General features: G+C 37.2%; 1 protein-coding gene across 1 annotated transcript in view; it reads right to left on the bottom strand.

The window, feature by feature from the left end:
- The window catches only part of LOC111152224 (PKHD1, fibrocystin/polyductin), a 459,207-nt gene that overhangs the window by 43,607 nt on the left and 394,517 nt on the right, over positions 1–21,083 (bottom strand). Inside the window, exon 61 of the mRNA XM_022510630.1 lies at positions 2,719–3,730. Coding sequence (XP_022366338.1) covers positions 2,719–3,730 — 1,012 coding nt within the window. The remainder of the gene's footprint in view (positions 1–2,718; positions 3,731–21,083) is intronic.

Below are 21,083 nucleotides of genomic sequence, written 5' to 3'. Positions count from 1 at the left end.
CCAGGCCTGCGCAGGCCTCCAGGGCTGCTTAGCATATTGTGCAATTCTTTGGACCATGGGAAACCTTGCTAATTTTCATTCTATCCCTTAGGACAAGGCATTTCTCATTCTGCAGAGATTTATTCAGATGTACTTAAGAAGCAGCTTTCCTGATCTTCAGAAGATTTACTTTTTGTCTTATGTTTGAAATCTCTCTTAAAATATGAGAGGGACAGAGAGAGATGGGGGAATAGAACACATTCCAACAGAAAAATCGATGCTATAATATACATGTTCGGCAGCTTCACATTAAATCAGAGATATCTGAGTCGGAAGTGAAAACATGATGGCAATGATGGATGGTGGGCCATAAAGGTGACCTCCTCTCTGAAGCTGTGTCGCCTCTTCAGAATGGAGTGCTACCCCCACAGATATGTGTGTGTACCTAAACTGGTGTCGGACCCACTCTTTTTGCTGGGTTTCCTCAGCTATACCTCTATTGCTTCTACTCTTTGACTCTTCTCTCCTTCTACATAAAGGCTACATATTCATGGAGTCTCTTTTTATATGCAACACAAAAATCAGTTATTTGGGAATGATGGCCTATTAGAAAAAGCTCAGTAAAATCTAAATAATATTTAGCAATGGATTGGCCCTTTTCCTCTCTAGTCAGCCATGCATATAATATATTTATAAGAACTCAGTGGGATCTAAATGCTATTGGGGTAAAGAATAAAGATATTTAAATATAAGCTAAGGTGCATTGGCATCATTTGTTTCAGGTTCTTGATTCTTGTATGATGATGCATTATTGCCTAATGACATCAATAACATGGTGACAGTTTGGTGGTTGATAAAAATATCCAAGATTTTTAAAAAATTTTTATTTTATATTTATTTGATGGAGAGAGAGAGAGTCAGCAAGAGAGGGACTACAAGCAGGGGGAGTGGGAGAGGGAGAAGCAGGCTTCCTGCTGAGCAAGGAGCCCCATGAGGGGCTCGATTCCAGGACACTGGGATCATGACCTGAGCAGAAGGCAGACTCTTAATAACTGAGCCACTCAGGCACCCTAAGATAATCCAAGATTCAACAGGTTCTGAGCAATCATGTAACAAAGAGTACTTTTTAATTCTAAGATAACAATTCCTAAAGCCCTTCAAATCAATAAGAATTTAAGGAAAACAAAACTGCTTGGGTTTTCTTTTCATATCTCCTATACATATCCATGTACTGTTGGGAAAAGGAACACCTATCTATGTTGTAATTCAGGTAATAAAAGATACAAAAACACTAGCTAAGCTTTCATTTGGATATATTACTGTGTTTAAAAAGGAAATTAATGTACTAGTTAAATATGCCTAATGATGTGAAGGTGTGTCTTTTTGTTTTTACTCTCATTTTATAGCAAATCCCATATCCATAGAAGATGGTAACCAGAAGTAACTAATATCCATTAAATATCAATTATTTATTTATTAGTACTACCACAAATAAGATGAAAAAGCAGTAACATTAGAATAATCTAAAAAATATGAATATTCTAAAAAATTCATTGAATAATATATCTCAGAATCTAAATAATTTTACCTATTTCAGGGACCCAGTATCAACTGAAAATGCACATGGGTTTGAGCTTATTTTCCAGTAGCATTGACAACTTTATAAGGAACAGCTATGCTGCCCACCTTGAGTACTTTATAACCAGCAGTGTTCATCTGTGAGATGGTTGGTTTTATATATGTTCCTTAAGTATTATAACAAGTTCATCTTGTCTCTTAGACTAGGCTATCATTTTTGGTTCTTTGGCATCTGATAAAAATTGGATCTTGAGACTTATAGTCTGCACCTTATGAGAGACAACCATAGATGAACTTGGGCTGGTCAATTTATCCTTTAGCTAACACAATCTATAAAATTGAGAGTAATTTACACTTGCCTTCCCTTATTGTGTACTTCTCATGCTTCTCCATTTACTAGGCTCAGAAAAACATTCAGGTAAATTTAATTTTGAAATGTCTATTGAACAAAAATCTGGTGAAGGACTCCAAAACATAAGCATTCACAGTCAGAATAACATAGCACAAAGGATGTTACAGATCTTACACAGGTCTCTGCCATAAACATAGTTGACAACAGGGATATTCCTGCCTCATACAATTTGACAAAGGCATCCTCTTAAGGGCTTTATAATCCTAGGCTAAATAAAACCCAATGAGAGTAATTTACCCTAGTAAATGACTAGTTATCCCTCCAAACTTTTCCTAAACATAAGTCCACTCCCAAGTTCCCATAGGAAGAATTATTATCATCCTCCTCAGTACTCACCTTTCAACATGTAGCTCATTGGAATTGTGATACATTGTGTTTCTGTTCCTTAAGGCAAAGATCATATCTGTTTCACCTTAGCAAAGCCTACTACTTAAATTTATTACACGAATAAAAGAATGGACAAATGAACTGAAAACAAACTGCTTTGGAAAAATTTGTTCCTACATGTTTTTCACCTTAAGGTACCAAAATATAACATTTCAGCCATCCAAGGTATAGAATAGTCATGAAGAATATAGATTTAATTTTAAAAAAACTTTAATAATTTAAGTCTCTAAGTGATTCTCTAAGTTTTTATTCTTATCTTAAGAAACAGACAGGTTATATGATTCAATGGAAGTCAGCTGACATTTGTAATATGCACTCAAGAAATCAGCCCTTGTTTAAATGATATTATAATTAGTACTCACCCATAGCCAGTGACTCCCTTTGACTGAGTTACCAGTAAGGCCCCAACAGTCATATTCAGAACATTCTCTAGTACTCCAGTCTGCTGAGCTGTGATAATCTGGTGAGCCAAATTCTGTAATTTGTTACTTGATAAATATGAAATCAGTCCAGTGCTCCTTATTGTTGGCAGATCACCAATTTCAATGACTATCACTTTTGAGACAGTTTCCACAGTGGTTGGTGGAACACTGTATGAGCTCATTTCCATCATGAGAGGTTTACGTTGACCAACTCTGTAATGACTGGCACAACTCACAATTGGGCAATTGCGCTTTCTCTTTGCTTTATTGTCAGCAATGGCCTTTAAGGTTGCTTCATTGCCAGACATCTCATAAATAAATCTGATTTGGTCTTGGCGAACTTGCAAGAAGTCCATTAGTCTTTCAAGGATAATGATATCCCAGCCCTTTTCTAGTACTGAAAATGTCACAGTGAGGGCCAAATGAATGGAGACCCCTGAGCGTATTTCAATGGGCTCTGGTCCTTGTAGGACAACATATAAGAGGTTATCCAAGATGCTAAAGTAGTTAGAACCAACAGACTCATCCAGCAATGAGGAAGTCGATTGAACCAGAATGGGTGGAATGAAACTTTCCCCTATGAAAACACGGGGGCTCTGGAATTCATGGTAGAATATAGCCAAGAGAAGCTTAGAGGCACTTTTGTTCCCCAATAGAAAAAACCGCAACACTTGGGGAGGCTGTTCCACAAAGCAAACCTTAGTGATTTCTCTGGTGGGTAAAATGGAATAGAAAGTAGATACAGGTCCTGAAGCAGAACATGGAGTATCGAAATTTACACCACTAAATGTGTCAACAAAATCACGAGTAATGGATACAACTGGATATAACTTCCTCATGGCCCAGGTGGCATCAGCATTGTCAAGAATTAAGATCACTTGGTCAGTCTGTTTGCAAATGTAGCCTTGTATCAGGGCTCGGTATGTGCATTTCTGTTCTTCTCTAAATGTACCTATAAAATAAAAGAAAGTAAGTGATATATGAACCACAACTTCTCAAAGATGATTTGCAATCCATCATTCTTAGTATCATCTGTAACCTTATGAAACATTTATTAAACTTTTTAAGTGTGCTTAGATACTGAGTATGCAAAGAAGTCTGGGTAAAATACGAAGGATACATATATTAAATAACAGGATACATATATTAAATAACAGTTATTAATAACAAAAATACACAATACATAATATGTATTATATAAAGGTAAAAATGGACATAATAGCTAAGTGAAAAAAGATTTGAATAAGTCATATAATTAAGGAAAAGGAATAATCACTAAGGCCTTCATAATGGAAAAAGGATGGGGAGAGGAGGTAATAATATTCAAGTCAATGAAAAGGGAGGTAGACTGAAGGGGCTGGAATGGAAAATTTATGGAGGTGTATTAAAATTGAAGAGGTTTACTGTGAAAGGTTGTGAAAGAGTTTGGATGTCAGACTATATCATTTTCTTGTTCTCTCTTTTCTTTAAACATGAAGAGTAAAAAAAGTACAAGAAGAAGAAAAGAAGAAAGTAGTAATTTGGGGAGTATTGCCATTAAATAGAGCACAAGTTGAGGATTATTCAGGATAATCACGAATTTAGAGAAAAAGCATTATCCATTATTCCTACCATTTCTAATCCTCCTGTCTATGAAACACAAGCCATTCTTGTTCTAAATCCATATGGATATTTTAACTTCCAACAATCAGAATTCCATTGATTTAAAATTGATATTCACAAAGTTATCTTGTATTATTTTCAAGATATTTTAATTTGCCCTTAACTGCAAGGTCATCAAATTAGCCTCAGGACTGGAACCAAAAAATAAAATTACTATATTTGGACATGATCTAGCCTCCTCCTATCCTTCCTACCATATGATATGTTTAGAAATCTGTGCCAATGCTATCTATGACATCAATAAATTTAACTACCAAAATGTTGCTTTGGGAGCAGGCCACATGGTTTACTTGTGCCTCAACAACAACAACAACAACAATAATAATAATAATAGTCAAAATTATGAGGAAAATTATAAAACATTTCAAGCTGAATAATAATAAAATTCTAACATGTCAGAATTTGTTAGATGCAGTGAAAACAGTGCTATGAAGGAAAGTTATAATGTTAACTGCTTATATTACAAAAGAAGAGTTGTCTAAAAGTAATAATGTTCTGCCTTACAAATTTAGAAATTAAGCAAAACAAATCCAGAATAAATAGAAGAAAGGAAATAATAAATATAACAGCAGAAATCCATGAAATAGAAAAGAGGTAAAGAAACAAAAAGAGAATGAGTGAACAAAGCTAAAATTTGATGCTTGGAAAATATCAATAAATTGTTTAACCCCTTCACTAGACAGATCAAGATAAAAAGAGAGCACAAATCACCAGTTTCAGGGATGAAAAAGATTATTACTACAGATCCTACAGACAAAAGTTAAGAGACTACTACAAACCACCTCATGCTAACAAATTCAACAACTTAGATGAAATAGACAAGTAGAAAACAGACACAGGATAAAACGGAAAATTCAGATTATTCTAACTCAGAGAGATAAAATCACTAAATTGAATACTAAGTTATTAAATAGAGACTTAATTATCAAAATAAAAGAAGGGTTATTTTTATATAACATGTTTTCTCCGTATGGTCATATAATATGGAAACACTAATGTTAAATCAAGAGTTGTTTCCAGAAGCATGGAACCAGTATGAAGGGAATTAATTCCATGATCTTAACACACATGTGCTCTGAGATTCTGATACAACAGTCTTTACTACAGATATGTCCTTTTAAAATGAGATAGTTAGGTGGGCTTCTCTCATAAAAAACCCTGACACTCACCACTTCCCGTTTTCTAAACTTTACCTCTCACTCTCGTCCTTTTAACACATTTTTTTTCCCAGCCATGTTGATGTCATGTTGATTAATCACATTTCATCCAGGTCTATAGATTTCTGATTTTGATTCTCCTGCTTCTGATTCAGGAGATACAATGTCTTTTAAAGTGATCCCTGGAGACTGCTAAATTTTTGGAGCTGTCCCTAAATAAGATAAGCACTCTCTTACTTGATATTATTCTCAATCACTCTGCTACTAAAGATACGTGGTTTGATAAATTATGTAGAATTTGTAGGTTTGGGTGCCCTTAAAGGGTTATTTTTCAAGGCCAGGAATCATATCTCTTATTTAAACTACCACAGGGATTAAGAGCCTACCACAAACATAGTAGATGCTTCTTAATATGTATTAATTGCTTGATGTATCATGTTCTTTGCAAGACTCTTATTTTTACATATTTTTGGAAAGATGTTATTTATTTAGTTGACAAAGAGAGAGAGATAGAGTGAGCACACAAGCAGGGAGAGCTGCAGAGGAGTGGGAGAAGCGACTTCCTGATGTGGGGCTCCATCCCAGGACCCTGGAATCATGACTGATTGAGCTGAAGGCAGACGCTTAACTGACTGAGCCACCCAGGGACCCCTAAAACAATTTTTATTTATTCTTGCCAACTATCTAGTTATAAGATTATTATTCTATAGCTTGAATACATTTTAAACCAACTTCTGACAACAACAAGAGAACGTAATACAAAAAGTTATTATGAGATCTGCTCCCTGAATTGACTCTAATATATGATAAAGTCCAATACTTTGAGAAATTCATCTATTTCACATGAAATCACAAGATTGAAATTATAACTGATTATTTTATAAGAATTTTCTTATATTCCTAAATCACATAATTGATTTGTCTATAAAAGGATTCTGTTTTGACAAAACATTTTTTTCTTAACAAGTCATTAAATAAATACACATGTAGAAAGATGAGTTTTATTTATTTCTATTCCTAATGGCAGGTGTCTTCCAAAGCTAAAATAACAAAAGTAGATGATTTATAATGTGATTCAAATATTCTTTTAGACTAACATGACATAGGAGCTATACCAGTAGAATGCATACCTTCAAATAGTGTAGTATAGAATTCTTTTCATTCATTCATTTATTCTTACATGTGACTCCCAGAAACTAGTCCACCAAGAAAGCTGGACCCTCAAGCCACTCCACCTGCAGGATCCAAAGCTACTTATTTCACAGTGACATTGGATGGAGCAGAATATGACTAACAAACCATGTTGGAGGCAAGATCTTTTTTTTTTTTTTTTTTTTTTTAACTTATTTGATGGAGAGCCAGAGAGAGAGCAAGTACACAAGCAGGGGGAGCAGCAGACAGAAGGAGAAGCAGACTCCCTGATGCAGGACTCAGTCCCAGGACCCTAAGATCAGGACCTGAGCTGAAGGCAGCTGCTTAACCCACTGAGCTACACAGGCACCCCTGGAGGCCGGATCTTGAGAGGAAGAATAGAATGAGGGAGGAAAGAAGAGTTTGTATAAGAAAGGGTCGGAGAAAGTGTGAATGAGCAAGTTCAAGAAAGCACAACCTATGTGGAATGTCTGTGTTGCAAACCATAAGTATACCCTGGAGGGTCCAGGACTCAGGTCCATGACAAGCAAGAAACAAGGTGATAGAGTAGAAGTCACTGTCAAATCTTCATAACTGGTCAGAATTTTGTATGAGTTAGATTATGAACCCTAAAAACCAGGCAAGAAGTTCAGTAAACATTTACTGATTGCCTTGTGCATGCTTAACCTGTTAACAGAAAGGAGATTTTGTTACTATGTCACTTCTCTCTTCACTGTTAGGAGTGAGTTGCCTTTTTGTTATTATTAAGCACTGTGATGTGATAAAGATTAAATGCCAGACACATACACCTACTTAAATATGCAGAAATTATTTACTTATTTAAACTAAATAACCTTTCTTATTCAGGGTAGCTAGTGCAAAGTCCATTACACACATTGTTTCTGTTCCTAATGTATTCCTTTTTTGTGTTTTGAAGCTCTGTGTGTGAACATTTTACTATAAAAGAAACATATGCCGGGCACCTGGGTGGCTCAGATGGTTAAGCATCTGCCTTCCGCTTAGGTCACAATCTCCAGGTCCTGGGATCAAGCCCTGCATGGGGCTCCTGGCTGGCTCAACAGGGAGTCTGCTTCTCTTTCGCCCTCTCCCTCTGCCTTTCCCCTTGCATGTGTGCTCTCTCTGTCTCTCTCTCTTAAATGAATAAATAAAGTCTTAAATAAAAAAGGAACACATGTTTTCTGATGTCTGAGACATTTGCTTGAAGACTTACCACTCTGACCTTCATGAAGTCAATAATTAGTATCTCCTAAGTTAAGTAAAAAAAAGTTTCATAAAACATTGGTTATTATAAAATATTATCCCCATGCCTTCCTTCCCAAATCCCCATAAAATGGAAGACACACCCATTTGATCCAACGTAAGTATAAAGAATATTTAAATTACTTCTTTGTTTCACGTCTTTTTGACAAAATATAAAACAAACAAAATACTTTTTTCTCCAAAATCATATGCCCTACAATTCTTGCTATCTTAGGAATAACACCATAAAAAACCTGTAATAAATAACATATTAATTATATCTTCAGGCTGTCCAGCTTATGTGTGTTTTTCTGGCCCACATGTCTCAGAAGTCAGAGCTGAGGTGTCTTTGACAGTAGTATGAGAATGATGATTAGGATGTGATTGTTCCCACCTCTTTGTAAAGGAGATAAAACTGCATAAAAGTAACCCACTGGGAAAAGAAATTATTTACACGGTGTAGACGTTATTATAGTTAACTCGAAAATTCTTCTTTATAAAGGAAGTTAAAATACACAAAACCAAGACCAAAATAATTCCACTAAAGCAATATACAGTCATCTCTGATAGAACAGGTTTACTTCTAGCAGGAATTTCTACTTTAGAATTTTGACAATAAGGGTTCTATATAAAGGAAGTGCCCTATGTGAGCTGAAAAGTAGGTTCTTTTAAAATAAATAATACCTAATTTTATTGAAGTACTTTGGTCTGGCACTCAAGATGAGATCATGAAAAGCAGCTAGAGCATAACTATGATAATTCAAAGCTTTATAACATGTAATAGGAAACCAAAGTCAGATTGTTGCATTTAGACAATAGCTAATATTATGCAGGTAAGAGAGAATCCATAAAAAGGGAGAGACTGGTATTGCAGGAAATGGGGGAAGGACAGAGTAAACTCCTTGAGGGGCTAAGGGAGAACAGAGTCCAGAGCTTTAAAAAATGGGTGGACTATGATGGTTCAAAAGACTCCATGTCTTCTAGAGTAGGAAGGACAGAAAGCATGCAGGTAGGTCAAGGTGAGAGGCAGGCTGAAGGCAGTCATCTGCTGGGACATGTGAGGCAAAACAAGGCCATCAAGTGGAAGTCAGGTGTGAGGATATATGCTGGCGGCTGGGATGTAGGGAGAGATGATGGGTGGAATGTTTGCAGATTGATAAAATGGTGGGAAACTGTCATTGTGCAAGGGGAGTGAACATGGTCTTTCTGATTTTAGTGCTTATACAACCTTGGGGAACCATTCTGTAAAAGTAAATACAAAACTGTGAATTCAAAATGAGTAACTATTAGTTAAAATGAGAAAAATGTCACAACACAGTTATAAATGTAAACCTTATAAATACCATAAACATGATAAAATCTAGGGAAAATTAATACTATGAACTAGGTACCCAACATACCACTGTATGCTTTTTTTCTTATTTCTTCTTGTATGCTTTTGTGTTGCTTTTTTATATGACAACAATGTAATATTTTCTACAGGGGGATGGAAAGGTATTCAGTCTTGCCTTTAACCCGGATGACTGACATTTATTTTCTACCACTGGTAGCTTAGAAAAGTTCCTTTTAGCTTCACAACTTGTGATTGGTAACATATAAATGTTCAGGACTGTCAAATGTGGGAAATTTCTTACAAAGTCTTCCTCATGTATGAGCTATAATATTTGAATAACTTTTATAGAGTAACTTCTGTGGCAAAGTCAACCAAAAGCCTACTTCTCCTCTACCTCTCATTACCTTTGCATGTCTTAAGATACATTCACAACATGTGAGACCTAGCATCTGGCTCCTGTGTGTCACAGCATGGGTGAGATGACATAAATGGCTAGTAGGAACTTTCATTAGAAGTGATCTTGTACCACAAAAACCACATCCTCTTAAACTCATATCAAATGCATGTCCAGCTCAACTCCCCCTTAGCCAGATCTTGAAAATGCTGTGTCCATTGCCACCATCCCCACAGTGCTTATGATGAAGGAGAATTTAGAGCAAGAAGAGGGTTTTTATCTTAAATTTTGGTTAAAGTGTCTCCAATTTGCAAATTTTACAAAAACATAGGGTCATGCAAACACATTGCTGGCATTTCTTCTGGAATCTTGGAAGTGGCCTGTGTAAGCAAGAACCTTGAAACCTCAACTCCATCACCTTCACAGTAAGTCAGCCTGGGTTGCAGAGAGTGGATGAATAGATGTCTTGGATATAGTAAGATGTCATGGGAAGACAGAAGACAAAATGGCTGGGTTCACTGAACCTTGGGTTTTTTTTCTGTGACTGGGACAAAGGGGCAGAGGGTCACAGCTACTAAAGATATTTTCAAAGAACCAATTGTAATGAAGCATAGCATATCTCAGCTGCATAAGGAGGGAAATGATGCAAGGAATATATATATATATGTATATATATATATATATATATATCAAGGAAAGGACCCTTGACTAAGTGAGCTGGAAAGACATGAACCCTGGTCTTTGAGTAGGATACTTGAGTTTGTGATTCTGAAAGTTGGTGGTGATGATAATTTCAGTACTGTGACTTTGTTCGCGAGTAGTAAGGTAGAATGGAGAAAAAGCATACTCCAAAAAAAATAATAATAACAACAACAACAACTTTTATCCAAGTATTCTCCTAGAGAAGCCTTGAAGATGACTTGAGCAGCAAGAGACTGAATACACAAACAGACAATAGCCAGACCATGTATGAAAGTAGAACTCTGATCCAAAGTCTTCAGTGAACAGGCCAAGAAACAAGCAATCCATGAAAGTCACATTTCTATCTGCATCAACTAGTCTAGGATGAACAATAATCCTCAAAACAATCAGCCCCAAACAGCCAGCACCTAATTAATAACTGTCACCATCCCCAATTTCCTTCCCCACGTCCATCTTAGGACCAAATGAAGAAAGCCAAGTACATGTCTCTAATCAATCACCTGGGATGCCCCATTTCTAATGTGCTCACCTCCAGCTTCCCCATGACAACAGCTTCCAATCAAAGTACACCTGAACCTTCACTTTTTTCCTCCAGAAACTTCTTACTCTCTCTGCCTTTGAGCATCTGCCAGATGCAAGGGATGGTGATGAATTCCCTTGCTATAGCAAAGAGAATAAATGGGCTTTGCCTGTTCTTAATTGGGTAGTCTTTATTTCCAGAGCAGTCAAGGTTTCAGATGAATTATTTACTTGGAAAAAATGATGGCAGAGTTAGAAAGGAGAAGGAAACTGTGAACTAGTTTCAGTGTCTTTCAGGGGATGAAAAGTAGTGCTTACTATGTCAACATAAAACACATCAAGTAGAGAGAGCAGGTCGTGAGCCTAATGTCACCAGCCTCAGAGAAGCAGGGGCTTTTCCTTAACAGATATGACATAGAGCATGTGAATAACATTGAAATGGAGAAGAACTGAAGATGAAGAAGAAGTTTTGAAGGTGTGACAATAGATAGGCTTGAGGTAAAAGTGTTCCAGAATACTCAATGAAAATAGACAGTAGTTTCCTGATTCTAATTTAAGAGTTCCACACAGAACCAGGAGCAAGATTTGGGGAAAGAGAGTCAAAGCTTGAGTGAACCCATGAACAACCAGACAAGAGATGCATATTCTGGAGATGTAGATGGTGGACTTGTGGTGGTGATTTTGGGAAGCAGTGATGGTAAGCAAAATATGCTATACCCTTATACTCTCTAATATGGTGTAGAAGTTGGACACTATCAGAGGCATCCTATGGATTTCACAGCTTATCAAAGGGGGGGGGGCATGGCTCTGGTTACTGCTTACATTGGTCTTAGGTGGCCAGATGGTGACCATCTATTGTTGCTGCAACTAATATAAAATAGTTGCTCAGGAGAGCTTCAAGTATAGAAATATCTGACAACAAATCCACAAACTAATGGAAGTGGTAAGTGGAAGGGGGACAGGATGGGCTAGGGACTAGAATGTCAGAGGAAGATGCCCTCAAGCCATCAGATTGGTGGTCCTTCCTTCCCTATTTCTTTCCTTCCTTCTTTTTCCTCCCTCCCATCCTTCCCCCTTCCCTAACCTCCTTTACCTAAAACTTCTTCATGGCAAGTTTAATTATCCCTACTTCACAGGTAGAAAACTGACTCACAATTTCAACTTAAACAATTACTTAGTAATGAGGAAAGGGGGGAAGTGAAAAGCAACATAATCCAAATAACTTCACTTTGAGTTATAGTCAGCTACGATGAGTAATACTGGCAGAGAAGTGCCATGGTCATCAGGAGTTCTCCCTACAAAGTCTAGCAAAAGCAACACAGGGAGGGGTTTTGGGTTATTTGCAGTTATTTGTCAAATCATACATTTGGTAAGAGTCTGCTTGTTTTTTTATATCACTTGGCCTTCTTAATATTTTGGCATCCTCTCCCAGAAGTCTAAACACATAGCTACACGTTTAACAAAGGCACCAATCTAAAGATTATCAGCAAGTAACATTGATTATTCCATTTTATAGCAAAACTTAGAGTCTTAGTGTTCATAAATAAGAAATATTATTTTTATTTCTCCAGCACTTAACACTGACTAAGAGACAGGGTGGTTTATCATTATCTTTCCATCCACTCTTCTATATCATCTCCAGAGTAATCAGATCTAGCATTTTCATTTTGATGGGAGGCAAAAATAAAGCACATATAGGCAATGCATGAGGGTTCCAGAGCAGCTAAATAACATGGTTCTTAATTGTGCAAGAGGACACACACTACTTAAGAGAGGAGTGTGCACATGGCCAGCAGACGTCATCATCGACTGTCCTGGCCACAGCTGGCAGAAGCCCATGGTGACAGTCTAGCTTCCTTTCGAAACAGTGTTCCATCTTTTCTTCCTGTGGATTTCTTTCCCTCTTGCTTTTCTCAGTTGGGGAAGATTTAGTTTTGAGTAATGATTATCTTTCTCACTTGTTTCTGTCTTTTCTTTTTTTCCCACTTCTCCAAAAGGCCTTATCTGCCAGTCACAATTTTTGTGGTCTGCAATTCTGATCACTTTTAAATGAAACCCATGCTGGCTTTGGTAATCATAATGTCATTTACAATTTACCACTAAACACGTTTATTCAGTTAGTAGCACACTGGAGAAAGAGAACTCCATATGAACTCACCGTGAAAGGCCTAATCTGATTATTTCCTCATGAAAATCCAGGCAGGGGTGCTTGTAAGAGGGGCTGAGAGGAGAAGGGAAAAAAAGCAAGGTCTGGCCACAGCTGACTTTCATAATCAATGTGAAGAGATAAGTGACACAGCCTGTCAGGACCGGCCGCCCAGTCACCCCAGGGCATTCCTCTCAAACAGGCAAGAGTGGACAGGACTTAATAAATGCTGAGTGACCAGTGAGTATTGGCTTGGCATATGCTATTGCATTCAAGATGGACAAGCACAGTGATAAAGTCCAGAAGCTCTTCTCTAAGTGGGGGAAATTAGATTAAGCAGGTTGTATTGTGTGTGCATGTGTGCACATGAACATTTGCTTTGTGTATACTTTAACATCCTAGAATATCCCAGTCATACAATATGCTCCATCCACCTTTCCCTTGACTGGAAACCACAGACCTAAAAGCTAAGAAAGGAAGTGAGTTAGGTATGTCTGGTGAAGGAGGAGAAAAAGGAGAAGGCATGTATGTGTGTGAGTGTGTATATGTATACTCAGGTTGCTTCCAGGGTTCTAACAAATATTAACTTTGTGTCAATATTTGTCCTTCCTGTCGTGAAATGAGGATTTTCCACCTCATTTCACATTTGAAAAGAAAATATGCCAAAGGGGTCGTCTTTGCTAGGAGAAAAAAAAAAAAATTAAAAGAAAAAGGAAAAAAAGAAACAACTTCTATCCTTTATTTAGAAAAATGGGTCAGAAGGAAGGAAAAAAGGTATTTTTAAAATAAATGTTTTGACTCAAAGGCACACAGAATCCTTCCATACTCCCCTTTCAACAAAAGGGAAAAATTTATATGTTTAAAATTGAATGAAATACATCAACATTAATGATTTTTTTCCTTGAGGTTAACATCACCATTTCCCTCAATAATTTTTTTAGCCATTTTGTGATAGATTTCCCAATTCATGGTACAGTAAAGCATAGGAGATTTTGACAAAAACAAAATATATAATCATTCTCTTATTTTCACAAAATGAAAAGAAATCATTTACAATTCTTTTCTGTCAAACAACATTTACACCTCATTATTTCTAATTTAACAAATATATATGGCCACAGATCAAATAAAATGTAGACAGGTTGAATTTATCCCCATTTATAGATGTTGTTGTAGACCCTCAGGCTATGAAGAGTGAGACTCCAAAATCTCAAAGCTGTGTTCCTAAATACACAAAGAGAGTAACTGAAATCTTGGAAAGAAATATTAAAGAAAACATTTTGGTCATACTAGAAATAATAGACAAAAACTGTCCACTTTTTTAGAATGAGGAATTCTAGCTAAGAGGTCTTTTTTGTAAACTTCAAAAATAACGGTTGTGTGTTATATCTGTAAGGTGACTTGAGAAGGATGTTCTTATGTGGCATAGGTTCAGTGTGGATGACAAAAAACACAGGTTTGCTAACTTGTCTAACTTGTCTAGAATTAGAAGTCTGTAAATTCTGCTGAGAGATCACAATATGATAGTACTAGTCATTATAAAAGAGATAAGATAGATAGGCTTATACATACACTCACATACACAGATGGCATTATAAGATAATGTAATTTGGGAAATTGAAAAGTTCATTAAATTGAAAAATTAATGTATTCAAAGTTCAGCCCTGGGAGCTTCAAAATTAAGGTATTTCCAGCTTGACTTTCATAATTCATTGACCAGTCGTGCTTAGGAGCATAGTCTCCTCTGGCATCATTCTTACTGAAAAAGACAGCACTCTTACAGCTGGTGATTGGCAGGGTGCAGTGGCTTCCAATGCATGGGAGTCATGAGGGGGTGGAAAAGAGAAGTCCCAAGTGTGGAGATAGTGGTATAGAACTGAAGATACCACACAAGAGCAGAAAGCGGCAAGATGAGATGTACACACTTCTGAAAGCATGTATAATGGGTAGGTGGACTTCAGGGGCTCTAGATTATAGGATTTGTTACAATTTCATGAGAAATCTCACCAAAGTTCTTGAACTTGGGTCTATTTTGGACAGGAATACATTTCCAACCCAATCTGAGAAAAATGGAACATTATAAAAAACCAACCATCACATGAAGCAAGACACCTGGAAGGCCTTCTGTGGAAGGTCTTTCTGTCTTGACTAAGTTCTCTCAATGAGTATTTCCAAATATTTGTTTCCTTTTTAGAGAAGTGTTAACTTTGAGGGGAAAAAATGATCGGGAGAGGAAAGTGATAAAATGACAATGAAGTTGAGGGAAGAGCATCGGATACGTATCATATAGACCCTTCTTCTGAATCAATCTGTCTTTGTTTTATTCAAATAAAAAGCACATATTTTTATGGATAAAGTCTATTCAAATAAACGCCAGAAGACTATGTTTGTATTCTTTTACTATGTTGAAATAGCATCTATATTTTGCTTAAAAGAAGTAGCTTAGAAAATGTTTTTATGTTTCTGTTATTTTGTTGTATTATGATTTTCCCTGCAAACACCAATGGGTATGGTCTCAATTATGACTTTTATTCTTTGACTATTACATTGAAAACAGCCAAAGTAAATGCAAGTTCAGGAAGTACAGCTTGGTGGATAAGAGATCAGGTTTTCTAGCCATAGAGATTTGCATTGCACTTTCTAGCTGCAAAACCATGGGCAAATTACTTATCCTCTCTCTCTGACCCAGTTAACTCATTCGTAAAAGGGATTGAAAAGCTGATGGACAAGGTTAAATGAAATGATGAATGTACAGAGTCGGGAACAAACTTGTGCTAATAAATATAAGTTGATATATTAGCCATAATCAAAAAAGGAGTAGTTTTTAAGATACTTTTCACTCTTCTTTTGCCTTTTTTGGCACTACCATCATCTCAAATCAATAACATTTGCCTTGTAGTCTAAAACAGCACCTGTTGCAAGCATTCATAATGAACAATGTTAAAAGAGACAAGTTACAGGTGAAGAAAATGCTACAATGTAGACATACTACCTATGATTTTAGAAAATATGTGCAAGAAAGAAATACACACACACACACACACACACACGTCTATAAGCAGGATGTGTATTTTTTCCACCAATCAAGAAATCAATATAAACTTCCAAAATTCAAGATGGTTTCAACCCTTTCATCTAATCTTAACTTTCCCCCTCATTCCTTTGGTAATACTCTCCACCCCACTCCCCCTTTCTCTCTACCTTCCAATTTCCTTTTTGCTAGCAAACGTTGCCTTCCATCTTTGACTATGGTGAAGTTCATGGGTTAGATTAAAGGCAGGGCAGCCAACAGCCTTCTTTACAAATACAATCTGAGCATGCTCCTTCCCCAGAATGATAAACTTATCACCTCTCCAGCCCTCAGTTGGAAGCTGCAGCAGTAATTCTGTTGGATGCCAGAACTAAAATGAATGTGACTGGGCCATGCCCAGCTCTGAGCTGTGGTCGTAATGAGATTTGAATGGGAAGCCCCGGACACAATAAATCTGCGCCATATGTGACCATTTCCTGTGTCAGTTCCTTTCTCATAACCAGTGGAGACTTTTTTTTCCCCTCTCATGACCCCACACCATGACTCTGAAATCTTTCATGGCTGCTTATGGGCCTCAGGCTTTTTACAGCAGTTGTATAAATAAATGAATTTGACAGCAAACATCATAACAGTTAGCAGTAATGTGTGTTCGCCACAAGTGCCTATACTACTCACTGGAGAAATGGCAGAGGAAACAGCTTGTTTTGTTACCTAAACAAAAGTAGTTTCGTTTGACAAGTGGTGAAAGAATTAGTCAAATAAACTTGAAATCCACGAGGACTGTTTTTGCCAACTCTCCGTGCCAGTGAAATGTTCCCAGCTCCTCAATGCCCATGACTCACAAGAGATAAATTTCCCTCTTTTATTCTGAGATAAAGATCTGGGCTGGGAATACAAAACCTTTGCCTGATATTTTATATTCATCTTCTTCGCAAGGCAAGAATGTCATGTAGGGAAACTCAGGTAGGGCAAAGAGTTTCCAAAGGCACTTGTGGCAGAAAGGCCAAGGAAGGCAATTTGGGGGAAAGGGGGAGGTTGGTGGCAATAATGACCCACCCCATTGATTACTTGGGGACAGCAAACTGAAGTTTATGAGGGCTTCCTTCTCTTTCATGTTTCCTTTATTCGAGAAAGGAAACTCTCTACATCAGACAGTTGCTGAAAGAAAGGTAGTTAGCATCTTTCCTTATCTCCACACTCCCAGCAACATAAGTGCTATTGTCTATATTGGGGGAGTCTGTGGTCAATTTAGATAAGCACCAAAAAAGCATAGATTTTGTCAGTTACATGGATTAGTTATTTATAAGTCCTTAACTTTTTCTGCTCCTCTACAGGAATCTCAATAACAACCCCATTATTCTAGCTGTGAAAGAAAGATGTTATAGCTCCGTGGTTGTTCCTATGGACTCTGGTCCAAACTGCCTAGGTTTAAATCCTAGCCCTGATACTTACTCTCTGTGCGATTTTAGGCAAGCAACTTATCTTCACTGTGCCTCAGTTTCCACTTGTGCAAAGTGGGAAGAAAAATGGTGTGGTATAAAGCTCATAAGGTTGCTGTAAAATTAAGTGTATTGTAAAGGGCTTAGGAATATAAATGATAAATGAGGACATTATGTTAAGTAAAATAAGTCAATCTAAAAAAATAATTATTGCATGATAATATTTAAAAGAGGTGTTTACAAGACTCAAATTCATAAAAGCAGAGAACAGAATGATGTTTGCCAGAGGCTAAAGGAGAAAGGGAAAAAAGGCTCAGAAAGTAGCTAGGACTTAATAAGTATTGTTGTTGTCGTTATTATAATTCCAAACAAAGAAACTTGAATAACAGTCTATTTGAAAACACTAGAGCTCTTCTCTAGGATGCCTTGCTATTAGCAGCTGATCTGGGAAATAAAATTTAAAACCTGTGTGGAGAAACCATAATAGCATTTTCACCAAAGTCAATTACAATTAATTATAAGATATAGTACATCATCAATAAAAATATCATCTGGACCTTGAAAATATTTTTTTAGATGTAGATTATTTTCACTCTTTTGAAAGTAATATTCTTTGCCAAGGTCAAGTAACCATTGCCTCTAGAATCTTCTCATACTCAAAAGAAGTACCGCTATTTGGGAGAGTTGAGAGTCATCCCCAACTAACAGATCTTAGAGTCTATGTTCTGCTCTCTGTTTTTATCTCTTTAAAATTTAATTGTTAAAATGGCTCACTAAAGTGTTTTGCTTGTGTGATAATATGTAAGAAAGTGCCTTAACATTTTGGAAGGTATAGATTATAATCAATATAATAAAGATATTTCAATTTATTGAGTCTACTATTTATACAATAAATTCCTAATGTCTGTTTTAACTGACTGACAGTTTAAGTGGTTAAACATACATTTTTTTCTATGTCTAGTCAACTATTTCTGCAGAGAAAGTCAGAAATGTAAATGAATTGAATTGTGTGAAATTAAACAGATTCTTTAAGTTGTGCTCTTAGAGCAGTACCTAAAAATGGAAAGAAGTGTGTCAACCAAAACTAAGGAACCATTTGACTTTATAAGACAATAAAGAACCAGGAGGGGGCAAAAATGGGGTTGGCTGTGATTTAAGAGGGTGGGTTTTGCTCGAAAACCAAATACAGAAAGTGACACCATCCTGTGGTAAAATAGGCTTAAGGGAGACTCCATATATAGTAAAACAAACTGAAAACCCCATCTCGTCATTGTTCCCAGTGTACAGGCTCTAATGCTACATCTAGGAAATGTCTCCAAAGTCAGTCTGTGAGAAAATGACTGTGCCCTTCACTGTGAGGAATGTCATCTGACAAAACCCCTCCCTCTCTATGTCCCAATCCTTTCCCAAGGTCTGCTCCTAGGATGCATATCCTAGCTCACCATCAGAGTTGCAAATGTGAAGATTTCATGCAATGGATAGCTCCAGCTCTTCACACTCTGTATGGCCATCAAGGCTGAATAAACACAGCTGAGCAGTGTCCTTTCTGTTTGACTGGTCACTCCTGGTGCCTCTTAAATAACAAAGGAACAGCATGACCTTGCAAAGTCTGTTTTGCTGAGTTAAAGAGAAAACTGAGGGAGCAAAGAAATTCTGAAAGAGTGGTAGCTTCATCAAACATTGTGGAGCTATGGATATAACCTGTCAAGTCTTTCTACATCATTTTCTGGGTACATGTCTGAATACCTATACAGGCTGAGGTGTATCTCAGGAAGTGAAAGGCTTGTACTTCCCCATCCTCTTATGGTTGAGTAGAATCGTTAGTCATTAATTGTTGAGCAGAGGTAACAAGTGTCTTTTTCAAGATATTACAGTTAATTGAAAGAGCTGACAAAATATAAGCCATAGGCCAAATCCAGCCCACTGGCTGCTGTGAATAAAGTTTTATTGAAACGCAGCCCATAGTCATTTGTTTACATAGTATACACTATTGTAAACTGCACTTTGGTACCACAATAGCAGAGTTGAGTAACTGTGACAGAAACTCTATGGACTTGAAGTTGAAGCTGGATATATTTACTGTCTGGCCCTCTATAGAAAATGTTTGCCAACACCTGCTCTAAAAGTTCAAAGTTTGTCTCTGAGGCTGTGAGCACCAAAGTACAAGATGGAGACGTATCTCTCAGCCTGGGTCCCTGCCAAAGACAGACAAGAAGAGTAAGCAAGAAACAGACCTTTGTTGTTTTACGGTATTGAGATTTCCAAGTTGTGCATTATGGCATCTTAACCTAGCCTACTCTGATGGATACAGCATCTTTACTCTTGTGTATCTTTCTCTACACGTACATAATATATCCTGCTTTAGGGAAGGGAACAAAAAGCATAAGAGGACTTTCATTTCCTTCCTCCCTCCTTCCTTCCTTCCTTCCTCCCTCCCTTTCCCTCCCTTTCCCTCCTTTTCCTTTCCCTTTCCTTCCCTTTCCCTTTTCCTTTCCTTTCCTTTCCTTTCCTTTCCTTTCCTTTCCTTTCCTTTCCTTTCTTTTCCTTTCCTTTCCCTTCTCTTCCCTTCCCTTTTCCTTCCTTCCTTCCTCTCTTTCTCTTCTTTCTTTCTTTGTTTCCTTTTCTTTTCTTTCCTTTCCTTTTCTTTTCCTCAAGAGACAGGATGAGGACATGAAATGTTTGAGTTCTCAGTTAATATTTGGACTGGAATTTTTCCCTTTCTAAACATAAATTTTCTTCATACAGTTTATCTCAATATTTGCTTCATCTAATACCTGAACTTGTCTCACAGATCTCTACAAACCTACCTTCCTTGCCATGTAAAGATGACATTTCCTCAATATATTGTGCACAGAAGTTTACTGAAGTAATTAAGGTAAAAGATTTCTGCAAGCCCAAGACAGACATGCTGAAGTCTTTCAGAATAAGTTCTTATGTTTGGGCTTTGGCAGTTCTAATACAGGTTAAAAAATGCATACATCTGTCTCTACTTGCTCTTTTGCTATGTCCAGATCATCTCCTTTGGAGGAGAAAGAAACCGGTCCATTTTTTGGCAGAAAACAGCACGGTCTCTTTCAGCCTCACAGAAAGGCAAGTTGACTGAACAGTCTGCCACTGATATGCCTTTTGGAAGAAGGAAGTGATGGAGGCCATTATGAGTGCATCATGTTCTTGGTGAGCCATTAAAGGGAAAGCCAAGGGGTATCTTGCCAAGATTAGCGCTGTGATCTAATGGACAGGGACACTAATTTGAAGATGGCAATTCCAATGTATTTTCTTCCTATTACTAATGACCATGGACAGCAGACTACCATGCACCTCAGTTTCCTTATCATATGATACAAAGCAATATACATGGATATTTACCTATAAAGCGATTGCATAAAAGTTAACTGCACTAATGTCTATGAAATACAGCAAGGGAAGGAGAATTGAAGGAGGAGGCAGTCACCCAAGCAATCTGCTCATGGAGGCCAATACATGCAAGCCAGGAAAGAGCATGGATGGCAAGCACGATCCGGTTAACCAGTC

Source organism: Enhydra lutris, unplaced genomic scaffold (genome assembly GCF_002288905.1).
Source record: "Enhydra lutris kenyoni isolate GAN:26980312 unplaced genomic scaffold, ASM228890v2 scaffoldscaffold28, whole genome shotgun sequence".
Taxonomy (NCBI): Eukaryota; Metazoa; Chordata; class Mammalia; order Carnivora; family Mustelidae; genus Enhydra; species Enhydra lutris.
Note: the sequence above shows the minus strand (reverse complement) of the source record. Positions and strands in the feature narration are given on the sequence as shown.